Source organism: Camelus bactrianus, chromosome 18 (assembly GCF_048773025.1).
Source record: "Camelus bactrianus isolate YW-2024 breed Bactrian camel chromosome 18, ASM4877302v1, whole genome shotgun sequence".
Taxonomy (NCBI): domain Eukaryota; kingdom Metazoa; phylum Chordata; class Mammalia; order Artiodactyla; family Camelidae; genus Camelus; species Camelus bactrianus.
In genome coordinates this window covers 36,776,195-36,790,798 of record NC_133556.1, presented here as the reverse complement: position 1 = coordinate 36,790,798, position 14,604 = coordinate 36,776,195, and the positions used below count along the sequence as shown (strand labels likewise).

Genomic DNA, 14,604 nt, shown 5'->3' with positions numbered 1-14,604 from the left:
GTAGCAGGATCACTGGGCAGTGCGTGACTTTCTTCAGCAGCACTTAGATGCCTGGGGGGATGTAAGGGGGAAGAATGAGAATCAGTCTGTTGTGTAGTTGGGAGTTTTGCCAAGTAAGCACACTGAAAAGACAGAAAAGGGAATAAAGGATCTAAGTAGGAGTTATTAAAAATTCAGCTCCTGGAAATTGTTGAGGGGAGTATTTCCTTTACTGTCTTACATTCAGTGATTGGGAACCTGCAAATTAAATTGACTAAAGCAGATTACTGTGAGAAAAAAATTACGTATGAATACATGCAAGAGTTCACAAAGCAATGGGATTTCAAGGGGTGGCTAGAAGTGGGGGCTTATATACAATTTAATAAGTGACAGGAAAAGGAGAAAGGCATTTTCTGAAAAATGACTTCTTGGTGAGAGGGGAGAGAAAGGGCACTAATGGTAGAACAAGTGACATTTAGGGAAGATAGATAATGCCTTAGGAGAATGTATGGGAGAGATGGCAGGTTTGTGACAATGTCCATTCGAGTCTGGTGCTCGGAACTTGTTTCTAATTTTAAGACTGTTTCCAAAAAGTAAGTAAATAAATAGAGAAAATGAAAAGCCTGAGGCAGATTTCGTTTCTCCATGAGAAAACATCTGTGAATCAAGTGTTTAAGGTAACATATAGAAAGCTTGGTGGCACTGTAACGATTGTTGTGATCCATCAGAACACTGAAACAGCCACAGCAGATCCAAACGCTGTCGGTCTAAATCTTTAGGCCTATAAACAGTGATTAACGCTGGAAAATTCAAAAAAAGCTATCAATCAACACGGCTCAATATCAACAAGTTTGGTGGGTGGTTGGGTGCTGCTTAAACAGCTGGCATCCGGGCTCAGTTTGAGTATATAATACTCTAAAGTGCTGGGTTTTAGTCCCAAATCTGCTTAAAAGTCAATGAGATGCAGAGAAACGTGGTGTAAAATACATCAATTTTAATCATGCATATATAATACAAGAATATTTCCTTTTAACAAACGTTGTCAGTATCTTATTTAGTGGGAAATAACTAAAATGTGAGGCAAACAGCCCAGCAGGTAAATGTTTACTATTTATCTTGCAGACCATATAGTTTTTCTTCAAAATCTTCACAAATTCTTCACGTGCTTTCAAAACCAGATCTGGACTTAGACTTGACTCGTCCATCGAGCCTACAAGAGAGTCTGTAGGACTTAGATTCAAGTTCAGTAATAGCTGGAAAGAAAATGAAAGAATTAGATTCTTTACTTAAAATACTTCATAGGTAACTAAATGTCAGTTTATTTTTTAAGAAAAGCTGAGACTCTTCTAAGTTTTAAGAAGAATGAAAAATACCTACATACGATTACAACACAAAACACAAGATTACTACTCTAGACTTTGCCCAGGGCTGCACACTGAATTAACTGCTCTTGTGGCTAAGGATCAGAGCGCCTGGTTTTCTCACTCTTCATTCATTTACTCAGCAACCATGTGCTAAGGCACTGTGACAAGCACTGGAACCACATGATGAAGATGACAGAGTCCACCCTGAAAGATCTTGTACTGTAAACTGGAGAGACAGATGTACAGGCAGTTTCGGTACAGAGACATAAATGCCATGACAGGTATAAAAGAGGGCAGAGTTGGAACACTCAGAAGGGACGTCCAGCTTTGTGTCAATTCTGTCCTCTCTTTGGTGGCTGTGATGTGTAAGTAGATACCCGAAGGAGGAGGAGAAAGTGTGGGAGGGAGAGGCAAGAAGCAAGCACAAAGAGCGGAGGCAGGAAGGGCGCCCGTGGAGCTGGACGCAGTCGGACCAGCCGCTGGAGCACAGGGGCAGGGCAGGGGAGTAAAGAGATACGGCTGAAGACTTTGGCAAGAGCCAGATCGATGTGGGTGTTTTTCTTCCAAGCTAAGGAATTTGGGATTTTCCCTGAGGGCAAAAGGTTAACCAGTGACAAAGTGAATGACAGGAAATTGTCATCCACCAGGGGACAGGTACATGAACTGTGATTGCTTGAGTCTGGGTTTTTGGCCTCAGTCACTACCAAACTCAAGAAGCTGATGACCTCCATGCTTTCTGAGAACAGGTCCGTGTGCAGGTGACAGGCCCACGGGGACAGCAGGAGAGGAAGGGCACAGCCAGAAATAGAGAACACAGACTTCTTGAGATTTTTTTTAAAGCTGTGGATCTTGATGAATAAATGAGGAATAAGTACACTTATCATTATGAATGAGATTATGCTTTCTCATTTTTCATTAGCTACGTGTAAGGAAAAATTTAACATACTATCTGTTACTCAAACAATAGAAAAAGGTTCCATTTACTGTTCACAGTGTATTTCGGAAATCAATGTCTAAATTTAATTCAGAAATGTTGGCAACATACCTTCTTTTAATTCTCTGTCTATATTATTCTCCAACTTCTTCCGCATCTGAAATAAGTCAAATATTATTTTTAATGTTTAAGTTAAACAAAAAACACTATCATAGGAATGACAGCTAGCTTATGAAATGTGGCCTTTAAATAATACTTTTAGAGACTTGACCTAACTAGGGGATTGCTTACATAGAAAAAATAATCACAGGAATAAAATAAAATAAATTCCTACTTACTTTGATTTTAGATAATACAGAACATATATATGTAAGGCTATTTAGATTCCCCTGACGGAAAGCACAGTAAACACTGCCCTGTCGGATACACATAATCTCAGAGGGCGATGCCTGATCTTATTAGCACAGAGTTTAAACAATTAAGTCATGTTCTACACTGAATGCATTACTTTGCCATTCTCAGAAAAACTGCCCTTTATAAAACTTTATTTTTTAACGTTAATGGATTTTTCCTTAAAATGAGCTTTCAATTCCTGCACTTTTAGAAAACTAAAATTTTAAGGTCTGTTCTTGCTAATGTTTTTAGCACAGAATCGTAGATGCATAAAATGAAGAAAAGTGTTCTGTTATAATGTCAAGTGAAAGTTCTACTGGCAAACAAGTTAAGCAAATATATTTTGCTCTCTGTATATGACTAAAATATTTACATCAGAAAATCTGCTTGAAGAAAAAAAAAGGAGAGGCTAGCACCTGTTTCAAAAGTTGGTTTCTGATTCACAACTTCCTTGAGTTAGAAGTAAGGAAAACAATATGTAATTCTTTAACTGTAACTTTGTTTCCATTCTAGAAATTAGGGCCAACTTTTTGAAACTTGACTTAATTAGTTACGTATTTAGTTATGAAATGTGTTGGGACATTTCAAACTACAAGTGTTCCCACCTAGCGTGTTCTTTTAAAAATCTTTCTTATAAAAGCCACCCGCTCACTAAACAGGGTCTAAACTAGTACACCAGACATAATAAACACTGTGGTGACAACAGTGACACAAGAGCCAAGGCCTTTGTAAACGTTAGGTGCTAAGACAAAATTTGGGGCTACCATTTGCCAGTATTTTCAGAGACTGTTTTCCATAACACTGTCTGACAAGAGCATTCTAGAGAGGCCTTCTGCCATCAACAACGTGACAACAGTGCCAGGTGGGTCCTGTGAAGTGAAAAACGCGTAACAGATGAAAGGAGAAGACTTAACTGAAATAAATTCATATAACCGTTAATAAACACTATGCAAAATGTACATCACACTTTTACATGAGTTGAATGTAAGATTACTATCTTTTCCTCTGCAAAGCTATTTTCCTAAATAGGTACTTCTGAGACCCTTATGTTTATTTCTAGGTGAGGACCCCCATGTCCAGATGGTGGAAGTGGTCTGAAGTCCAACATTAATAAGAAGTTGCCTGCAGTTTTACTTAAACTTTTCCATTTAACAAAAACACAGAAAGGTGAGAAAGTTATACACCTGAAGACAAAGGTGAGAAAATTATACACCAGAAGACAATGTATCAGCAAGTTTTAATTCTGATAATTTTTAATTAGGAGGATTCTCTCATAACTGGCAGTTTGCAGAATATGTCCCATAGAAATGGAAGGTCCCACTGGGGACACTGCAGGATTGAAGTCAAAACTGAGGTCACAGGCTAGAAGATAATGCTGCCCTCTCTTTCCGAGATCAGTTTGATAACAACGCACTTGCCACACACGTACACACACACACATTCATTTCCAAAGTGAATATGTTTTCAGATTATTGATACTTTTCACTTAAAATTTGGTACCATTCTTATTTTAAATGTTATAAAAATAAATACAATTCCAGGATTGTAATAGAATCAAGTCATTTAACCACTTTGATTCATTATCCTGTTGTAAACAGGTTAATGTATGAAGGAAATGACACTTGTCAGTTTGTAACTATTAAATACATGTGTTTTGCTGCAGAGAAAAAAAATGAGAAAGAATTTGTTGATCAAGGAGTTAAAAAATTAAGTACAGAGAAAAAAGTGAATGAAAGAAAAAGAACTGGAAGAAGTTGAGTGATTGTCTTTCAAAAGATAACGTGCTTCCTCATTTGTCCATTCAGACAAAATGAAATGAGGGCAGGAGGGAGTCCTCAGAGTAGAGAACTGATATCAGAAACAAGGTTACTGAACTCTATCTCCGCCTTATGAGAAGTGAGCTTAACTAATGTGATAGTTTGATTCAAATTAAAATTCAGAGTGGATGTGACCTGCCTTGGAAGGCTAATTTTTAAAAGGAACATGAGCAGATTCTGCTGAGATGCAGTACTGTGTCATGTAAAAAGTTAAATTCTTAGAATGTTAATCATTTTAGCTCTGGTGCACTGGTATATTCCCATTTAGAAAAAGGGCTGCTAAACTGAATGGACATTTGAGAAATTTAATAAATCATTAGAAAATGTTTGAAAGTGTCATTAATACACCAGAAGTCCAAAATCAATGAGTGTAAAATTTAGTCTTCCTATTTAAAATAGATTTGAAGGACATTTATTAACTATTGTGGCCATGCTTCATGTTAGGCACACCAATACTTAAAAACTCTTGAACATAAAAAAAACTCTAAAACAGAGAAATTTTGTCTGTTATAATATTGTCTGGAATCCATTTTTAAGTTTTCAGTTCTCAGAAAAAAATTCTATGTGCAAGAAAATCTAACAGTGATGTATCTGCTCAGGGTAATTTTAACTTTTTTGTATTTTATAGTAATATAATTAAATTACACAATTGAGTAAAACTGTAAAATTGCTTCTGACATGTAGGACAAAAATCCCAGAAATAAACTAGAATGTGAAATCTGAGGGTAAAAATTAGCAAAACAGATACGGGGTCCATCTGTTACCACTACAACGATGTCACATGACAAGTATACTTCATGCAGCAGTAAGAGAGGCAATAAAGCCAAGTGTTACGAACTGGAAAAAACTTGCTTCGACAACCAGCACGACTGAAATCACAGACTTAGAGCAATACTTCTGTCAAGTTAGAAAAAACTGCGGAGTAAGCTGGAACTTCACAGTAAGAACAGTCCAAAATGTTAAAACCTTGACATAAAGGAGAATGTTAAATTCAATCCCAATGCCATTTTTAACATTTTGCTTTCTAGAGCCATAGCTGAAAAGCTGTGGAAGTCTGTTGTTTTGTTAAGCCCCATGCAAAAACCCATCCCTTCCTGTCATTTTAAACAGTATGTTCACACCTCTCATGGCATTACTTTATGTTTTCCCAGCAGAAATAATTACATCCCTAGCAATTTCACAAGGCATCTTCTTTCTCTAAGTCTGACTAAGAAATCTGTAAGCAGTAACTGTACAGTAACTCCTATGAGGCGCCCGGCAGTGCTGAGGGAGACGTGTCTCTGCACCTGGACAGAATGGGGCTTGTTAACCTCCCTGCTAAACCTAGCATGATTCGGCCCCACGGCCCCACAGAAGAACTACGTGTACCTTGGAGCTACAACAGAGTTTAAAATAAATCATTTTCCAGTGTATCTAGAAGTACTAAAAAATAGACACCTCTTTCCTCCAAAAACATCAAAGGAAACAACTGTCCTCAGGAGTCTTCTCCTGCATTGCTGCACTCACACTCTTCCACCATCATCCTGTAAAGTGACCCACTGTCGATTTTTTGGTGACAACTAATGAAAACATTTCGAGTTTGCATCATGCTTAGCCACTGACAGAAGTGTTAGCCATGCATTTTTTTTTAACACCATGCAGTCTGGTTTCATGACTCTAAAGCACTTAGACTCAATTTACCCACAACACTGTCTATGAAACCTGAGCTTTTTTCTTCTTCGATTTATTATGACATGAAGCCAAGTGAGAAGAAACAGGTTGACACCTCACTTAACAAGGGCCTGTGCTACCTTTCCCTGCATCAAGAAGATCATGAAAACACCATCAAACCATAAACCAACACGCACCGATTTAAATGGGTATTTTAACAACAATGATACACAATGAAAACTGGTTGTAATTTAAAGACTCCCTATCATTGCCACCTCGGTATTCCTAGTGAGGGCAAGACAGAGATGTAAGTGAACTTCATTTTAAAAATTTAAGTATTTGCTTTACTTGACTACATACTTAGAAATGTTCTACAATTTCTCAGTAAGACATTTTATAGCAATTAAAATAAAAATGCTATAAGTAAAATAGCAATTAAGGATGTACTCTTACAGAAGAAAATGATAAAAATTTTAAACTTAAAAACAGACCTTAATGTTTTTAGTGTTACAAGTTTATTGAATTCATAAAAAGAATATATCTTGGATTCCTTTAAATATAAAACATCTGCATGTGGTTAAGTAGCTCAATGCCAATCATTTACTTATGCTTAGGGGTAGAAAAACTGGGGTGCAGCCAAACTTGAAAATGACTATGAACCAATGCCAAACCGAAATCAATCAGAAGCTAAGCCAAACATTGGAAAGTGGATCTCTAGTTATTTGGCAATAATACTTAATTTCTAAACTAGAGTTTAAAATGGAGCTTTTTAAAAATTTAAAATTTGTCAGTTTAGTTGCATTTATTGAATAAAGTTAATGACAGGTATCTCTTGAAAATTACAAGTCCAGGGACTTTAAAGAAAATTATAAAATTTGTCTCCTTTATTAACACAATTAATTATGGCTTTTACTTAGTGTGCAGAAGTCAAATAAACAACTCAGAATTTCATCAAATTAAAAACAAGAATTGTATCAGAAATCTGAAACCCAAGGAAAAAAAGATAATATAACTAACCCTGAACAGATCGCTTATGCTAGTCGAAGGGTCTGAAAAATTCCTGAAGTTCCTTCTTCGAGTAAGACTCCTTTCGGTCTCTACGCTAGTACTAGAACTTTCATCAGAAGGCGGTCCGTCAACAGGCCGTGCGGGAACAGAGCCGAGGAGAGAACTCTTGTGCTGCTTCTCCAGCTGAAGCTCAGTGCTCACTGCTGCCAGCCTCTCATTAGCCCTGCGAGGATTGCAAAGCACAGATTTCATTCATTTCATTTTCTTCCTAAGTGATGTGTATTTTTAATGTGTATTTTTTAAGTTGCTATAATAGTAAACAGATTGTCCCATTAAACTGTTTTGACACCAAAAAATACGACAGCGCAGACCTACTGTAAACAATTACAGTTTAAAACTGTCCTAAAGAAGGACGTATATGCCTGGGGGGCCCTTAACTAACAAGTACTTCAAAGTGGGGAGAGTCAGAGATGGAGACGCCCCCACAGAGGATCCCAGCTGCCTTCTGCACTGGCTGCATCTAGACATGTTCACCCTCAGGAAACCAGTTTAGAAATAAAAACTAAACCATCCCTCAAAGCCATTTTCAAGCATTTGCTTTCACCCCCCTTATACACACATTTCACTCACTACCTGGGAGAAATTAAGCACGCGGCACTGAGGAACAGTTTAGAGACACCACCTCTGGGGGGCAACAGGCGGCAGAGTCGATGGTGGGAAAGAACTACGACAGCGCCAGGGGCAATTTCAAGTGTCCCCCAATGTCCCAAAGCTCACTTTGTTACTTCGCTTTTACTAGAGGCCTACATCAGCACCTGTTTTCCATAACCAAAAAAAACCTCAAGCGGATTTTCACTTTTATGAAAAAAAAAGCAAAAAGCCAGAATAGCACTGGGTGTTTGTTTTACCCCGAGCCATCAGAGGGGCAAAGAGCACCCCGAGCAGCGAGAGGGGCCCCACCGAGCTCCTTCCCCAGAACCACACTCAGTATCCCGGCATCACGCCACCACAGCTTTGGACTGTGTGAGCGCCTGTGCTTTATGCATATTTATTTTATGCATCCACCAGCAAGACGTGTCCTAATGTAACTGCCTCTTTGCTTTACACTGACAACTTTCATAGAAACACTCTCCTTTTGGGTAGCGGGGAGACCTGTAGCTTATACTGTTATTCAGGCACCGGAGGTGGGACCTACCCTTTCTGTCTTCCACACACCCTCTCGGGCAGGCCACCATATTCTTTTTAGCCACTTTGTGAACCACTATACTGCCCTTCACCCCGATGTTAATTTCCCTGTTTCCCAAGCATGCCTTTACGTAGCGGAGACAAACTTAGAAGGATACAGTACTTCATCTCGGTGCCCACGAGCAGTGACACCAAATATCACAATCAAGAAAGTAAATTCACCAAACGCCAGAATGGGGCCCCTTGGGTTTAAGTTGTACTCTTCCAAAACACAAGTTAATCTTAAACTCATTAACATTTCTATTTATGGGAATTCCAGCTAGAAATTTTGTGATAATATGGCTATCTAAATTACAAAGTTTGCAAAACCCCTAGCTTAAAGACTAGATCAGGTTAAATATATGCAAATATAAAAAATAAAGTCATGTAAAAGCAACAAAAGGCAGCGAGATGCAAACTGCCCTGGACTGACATTTTAAAGGGGAGTTCATTTACTAACACCATTTCCCAAAATGACACTATCTAGTCAGCTCTCACTTGCTACTCACTTCATGAACTTGGCTCAATAAAAATTATGCCTTAGAGGCAAGTTAATGAGCTAAATTGTTTTCTATAATTCAACGTTTTAACTTACGAGTTTAGTTGGCTTGCCAATGACATTCCATTTTCTAGCTCTTCCAGGTACAGCTGCCTGTATTTTTCCAATTCTTTTTCATTACAATCAAACTGAAAAGTTTTACTTTTCAGTTCAGTTTCCAGACCTTTAACTCTGTGTTCCATCTGACTTACTGAAGCACGTTTATACTCTCTTAAGTCTTCTTGAGATGCTGCTTGGGCCTACAGCAAATTAAAAGGATACAATTTTAAAAATACTTATAACCTAAGTAATTACAGTACATTTTTCCCCTTTAGTTTTGATTCAGTGATTCAGAGAGCAACTTTTAAGTGTGAAAAAAAGCTGAACTTTAAAATACTTATCATCAATGTCAAGTGAATTAAATCTGAATTACGAAATTAAAGTTGAATCACTCTTACATTAGTACTCATGGAATGTGATAGTTCAAAGAATAATAGGATCAATTTAAAATTTTAACAATTGAACAATACAACCTAACAGTAATCCCAGAGTGTGGTACAGTATTTGAATCACAATATATTCTTTTCCTCCTAGTCGTCTTGATTTACACCAATTGGTCTTAAAAGTGATTCTCTAGTGAGAGATGTTCTGAAAGATCAATTTAGTGATAGTAATGATGGAAACTGAATTATTTAAAGGGAGTAACAAATGCGGCCTTCCTTCCAGAAATCTACAAAACAAACCACTATATGGGAAGTAGAGGAAACACATAAAATGTACACATCTGAACTGTAATTCTCAGCGAAGTGAATTACAGCACGTTACAGATCAATGCTTCACCTGTAAGAACTGGCTGATTTCTTCCAATTTTTCTGCAATATCCTGTCTTGCTTGCTTTTCAGTCTCCTGTTTGTACCGCATGACTTGACTGAGTTCTTTCAGTTTTTCTACTACATCCCGTCTTGCTTGATCCTCAGTCTCCCGTTGGTACTGCTCCACTGGACTGTGTTCCACTGGGTTCATTTCCAGGTGATGCCTGAGGTGCACTACTTCTTCTTCCAACTGCTTTTTCTTCTCCTCCAGTGTGTCAGATTTCTTTTGCAATTCTTTCATAAATAACTCCTTTAGAAAACGTTGAGTTTCTGCACTCAGATGGAGAAGTACTGAAGATGTAGATTCCACTTTTGCTGGAAGATCAGCATTCTGCATGAAGAAGATAAAATTGTTTGCTAATGAGGTTAGCAGACTAAGAACAGCCTAACTCTAAACCAGCATCAAAGGTTGAAATAAATTCAGTTACAATAAAATGGTATCTGCCTTGTGGAATGGAGAAACTCAAATTACCCAGAGAATCAAGAAAGAAGTTCAAACCACCAAGAGTCACAAAAATATACTGTTTACTGTCATCGTCTTTGTTATACATTTGTACTTGATTTTACACTCTTATTTTTCTGTAATTGGTACACGTCTTTCCTACATAAAATGACTACAAGGCACCTCTTCGTAGAAAGTCTCTTACCCCTTCCTCCCCCAAGTCTTAACTCTCCATGACTTTTAAAGTTTTAGGGAGATCACATTGAGTTACTTAGGGCTGAATTAATAAATGCCTCCCAAAACAAGACTTTGAAAAAAAGACTGCAGTTAATACATCTTACAAATATGGGTTCTAATGCCATAAGCCTTTCTCTGAACCACAAATATTTTATGCTTATTTGAATTGCATTCCAAGGAGCAATGAGTGATTCACAGAGTTAAGGAGAAACCCATCTCCTAGTGTAGTGGTTTTAAGGTGATCCATACATTTTCCTAAAGAAAAAAGCCTTAATTCTTGTAATCCTTTGTGGCTCTCCACAAAACAAGAGAACATACTCAACAAAGACAAACAGAAATACTTGCTGGAATTTCAGTGACATTGACTTGGAAGAACTACTTTCCTTCAGACAGAAGGATTATTTGGTAAGACAAGGCAGGCAGAGATGGTGGTTGTAAAACAACTCTACAAATTCCTTGACACTTCCCCTGTGAAATTCCCTCCCCTGAAGTATGTACTGGCCTCAGTCAACTGGTTTCTAGGGGACAGAATGTGGGGGCACTGCTGTGTGATTTCTAAGGCTAAATGGCTTCTGACTTTCACTCTGTAGGGACGCTCACCCTTAGAACCCAGCCACCACGTTGTGAAGCCCAGGCCACCTACTGAGTCTTTGTACATGCAGCTGTCCCAGCTGATGACCCCAGGGAATGTCCTTAAACAAAGCCAGCTCCAACTTCCAGATACGAGCATGAACAAGCCTTTAGATTATTCTAGTGCCCGCTTGATGCCAAGTGGAGAAGAAATGAGCTGGCTCCACTGAGCCTTGTCTAAATACAGATTTGTGAACCAAGCAGATGCTGTTTTGAGTCACCAGGTTTTGAGGCAGTTTATTATATAAATTATTAGCAATAAATAACTGGCACAGATATTAAAAATGGGGCGCAGCCATTAAAAAGGAACCCAAAATGTGGGGATGCCTTTGCACCTGGAGGTAGGTGAAACCTGAACAGATGTAAAGAAGAGTAAGAGTGAAAATCCAAAGTGTCCCTGAGACTGTGAGTGGAAGCCTGAGGGCCCTTGAAGGGCTGAGAGTGACGGCTTCTAGGCCAAGGAAGAAAATGACACTGAAACTGGAGGAAACGGGACTCTTGCTACCGAACAGCTGAAAGTAAAATTGATGAGAGAGATAAGCTAAAACAAACAAACAAAAAGATTATTAAATAGAAAGGAACCAGGACTCACAGGGTTCAAATATCTGTATCCCATTTAAAGCATCTCCACATGCCCAATTGTCACATAATGGGTAAGCAGAGAAATGGCTTCCGGGCTAAGATCAAATCTAGGGTGCTGCCAGGAAAACAGTCTAAAGACAAAGCCAAGATTCTGTTAAGACCTTGGAAAGATTTAAGGTGCCGCCTCAAATTCCTTTAAAGATCTTAAAAGCATAAGAATTTCAAAGGCATGGCCCCACAACAGCTTCACAGGAAGCCCAAGGTGAAGAGTTTATCTCAAGAAGACGTGAGAGTAGCTTTTCCAATGGCATGAACCCAGTAAAATTCACAGGAAACTCAAAGTTTTAAAGAGAACTGTGGTAGCAAAAACACTGCTTGCTAGCTTGGACTGAAAGAGACAAAGTGCAAAATGGGAAGAGGCCTTTGGGTTTTTCTTAGAAGGTCTACAAGGAGGAAGCTGGCTTGAGAGAACTACTCAGCTGCAAACACAGGTCACTGCTCATGAAAGGGACAGAACAAAGAGCTCAGAGAGGGCAGCGAAGGAGAACCCCTCCCAGGGTTAGGACTAAGTCCTAATCAAAGAGCTGGCAGCATCAGGCTGCATTTCAGAACTGCTACGTACCAGTGTGCCTCCCATCTTCCATCTGTGAGTGAGGGAGTCCTTAGCAGTTTAGCAGAATGTTGGGTGTGTGGTGGCGAATAACCTGTGTCTCCTTATCCTCAAGCCTCAGCACTGAGAGGAGTGTACCCAAGGGGCTGCACTCCAGAAACCACGCCCAGGAACCTCAGCCCCACCTGGACCTGATGAAGATGGGAAAGTAAGACCCTGGACTGGAGCCTGAGCCTACCACCACTGCGACCGAGACCTGCTCAGGGACTGAGTGGGGATAAGTGGATTTCTCATATGGACGCAGTAAGAAAACATTGTGGCTAGTGAGTAGATTATGCTGGTTTTTGAATGTCTCCATAAATTTTCAAAGTTAATTCCATAAAAAAGGTAGAATATGGGCCAACCTTAAGTGCCCTCCTCGTAAAGAACAGAAAACGGTGAAAGGGGCACCGAGTGAACTGCAGGGCAGGTCTGAAAAGGCAGTTCAGCTTCTGCCTCGCTCTTAACCCTGGAACCCAGTCTCAGGTGGGCACGCTCAGGCCACAGAGACAGCTTAGGTGTTCCAGGGGAGGTGGTCCACCTGCCCGCCCCACCAAAGCCACAGCCCACTGCCAACATCAACCATCAGACATCAATGGATGAATCTTCAAGTGATTCCAGACCCCCGCCTTCAAGCTGCCCCACCTGAAGCTGAGAGGAATAGAGACCAGCTGTCTTGGCCACACTTTTCCTAAGTGTAGGTTGTGAACAAAATAAATGCTTATTTAAGCCACTGAACTTTGGGGAGTTTGTTAGGCAAAAACAGATAAACAGAAAAGTGGATGAATAAAGACAGTAAGTAATGTAACTTGAATATAGTAGAAATTGGTCTCCTATAAAGTGGAAAGTAACAAACGTTGAGATTCACTTATTAATGGGAAAGTGCTGATGAGAAGAAGCAGATAAAGACCTAAAAACTAGTGAGAAGGAAGGTACTTCGGAGTTCCCTCCAATTACAGTTTCTTACAAATTGGCATCTATTTCACAATTTCCCCTCAACTTTGAGGATAAGGAAGACTGGTAAGCAAGGAGACATAGGATTTGAAGTCTAATAACTGAAAAACTAGAAACAGTCAGTTTACCAAAATCAGCCTTTTTACTTCATTTCAATTAACTGAACTTCTAAGAGACAGGCAGCTTTGAGAATTTATTAATCTAGCACTCACTCTTCATTTTCCTTTCCTCAGAGAGAAAATAAAATATTATGGAACCATAAATGTAGTTTCCTTTGGCAGTATTTAAATTAAATACAATTTTTCCTTTACCTTACTTCAAAGCTGGTTGGTAAGGGAAGGTAGGACTGTCTCAGCTTCATGTTGTAGCACAATGCTTCTCCTTATCACACAGAGTGGCTTTGAGCTTTTGAAATTCAAATTACTAATCTGTTATCTGTTTCTGATAAACTGATTGAATATTATCTAATTTTTAACAGCTGTACTCTTGAAAAACTTTCCTTGGATGGGATGAAATACTTATTTCATTAATTATGCATTCAGCTATAGAATACAGCTAGGCATCTCTCTTTTTAAGTAAAAGGAGGTAGACACAGGGAGCTGAGAGTGCAGGATCTACACCAAGAACAAGATTGGCACCAGTGTTACACACAAGAACCAAGCCAAAAGAGGACTTGATCGTGAACCACAAGATGATGGATTAGAGAGGCTTCCAAAGAGGAAGGTTGAATTAATCTTTTCCAGGCTTAATCTTTTGCCTCTAGATAGTGAAATCTATGGATGACTCTATGAATTATACTAAGTGCAACATAATGAAGTATATTGCAGACTGAGTCAGCAGATCCCGTGACCATGATCTGATGGAAACTGGAGTGAAGTGGGAGGCACTGGGTGATAAACTAAAGGTCTCAATGGGGGGGAAGGAATGGACTTTATCTTTGCAAGCCAACTTTCTGTCATGTCACAGAGTCAGCAAGGCATAAGCTGGCCACAGGCCCCTTCAGGAAGCAGCAGGTCTCCACAAAAGTGGAGTTACAGACATTCCACGACACTGACTTTTTATTACTATGTAAAACAACTGGTAATATGCAAGAAGACTTGGAAAGAGTTCTCATAACATCTGACTTGGTACTGGCATAGGACAGACAGATCAACGCATCACCACTGAGAATCTAAAAGAAACCCTCACATTTACGATCAACTGATTTTCAATACGAGTGTCAAAATAACTGAATGAGACAATAATAGTCTTTTTAACAAATGGTACTGGGACAACTGGATATCCACAAGCCAAAGATCAAAATTCGACCTCTACCTCATACAATACATACA

General features: G+C 39.1%; 1 protein-coding gene across 13 annotated transcripts in view; it reads right to left on the bottom strand.

The window, feature by feature from the left end:
• Positions 1-958: 958 nt before the first annotated feature.
• LOC123617864 (ankyrin repeat domain-containing protein 26) overlaps positions 959-14,604 on the bottom strand; it is a 95,792-nt gene continuing 82,146 nt past the window's right edge. For all 13 annotated transcript variants that reach the window (XM_074346832.1, XM_074346845.1, XM_074346843.1 and 10 more), the window contains 5 exons: positions 9,748-10,110; positions 8,965-9,167; positions 7,155-7,368; positions 2,389-2,434; positions 959-1,232 (listed from right to left, as the gene is read on the bottom strand). In XM_074346832.1, coding sequence (XP_074202933.1) covers positions 1,138-1,232; positions 2,389-2,434; positions 7,155-7,368; positions 8,965-9,167; positions 9,748-10,110 — 921 coding nt within the window. In that variant the 3' untranslated portion in view covers positions 959-1,137. The remainder of the gene's footprint in view (positions 1,233-2,388; positions 2,435-7,154; positions 7,369-8,964; positions 9,168-9,747; positions 10,111-14,604) is intronic.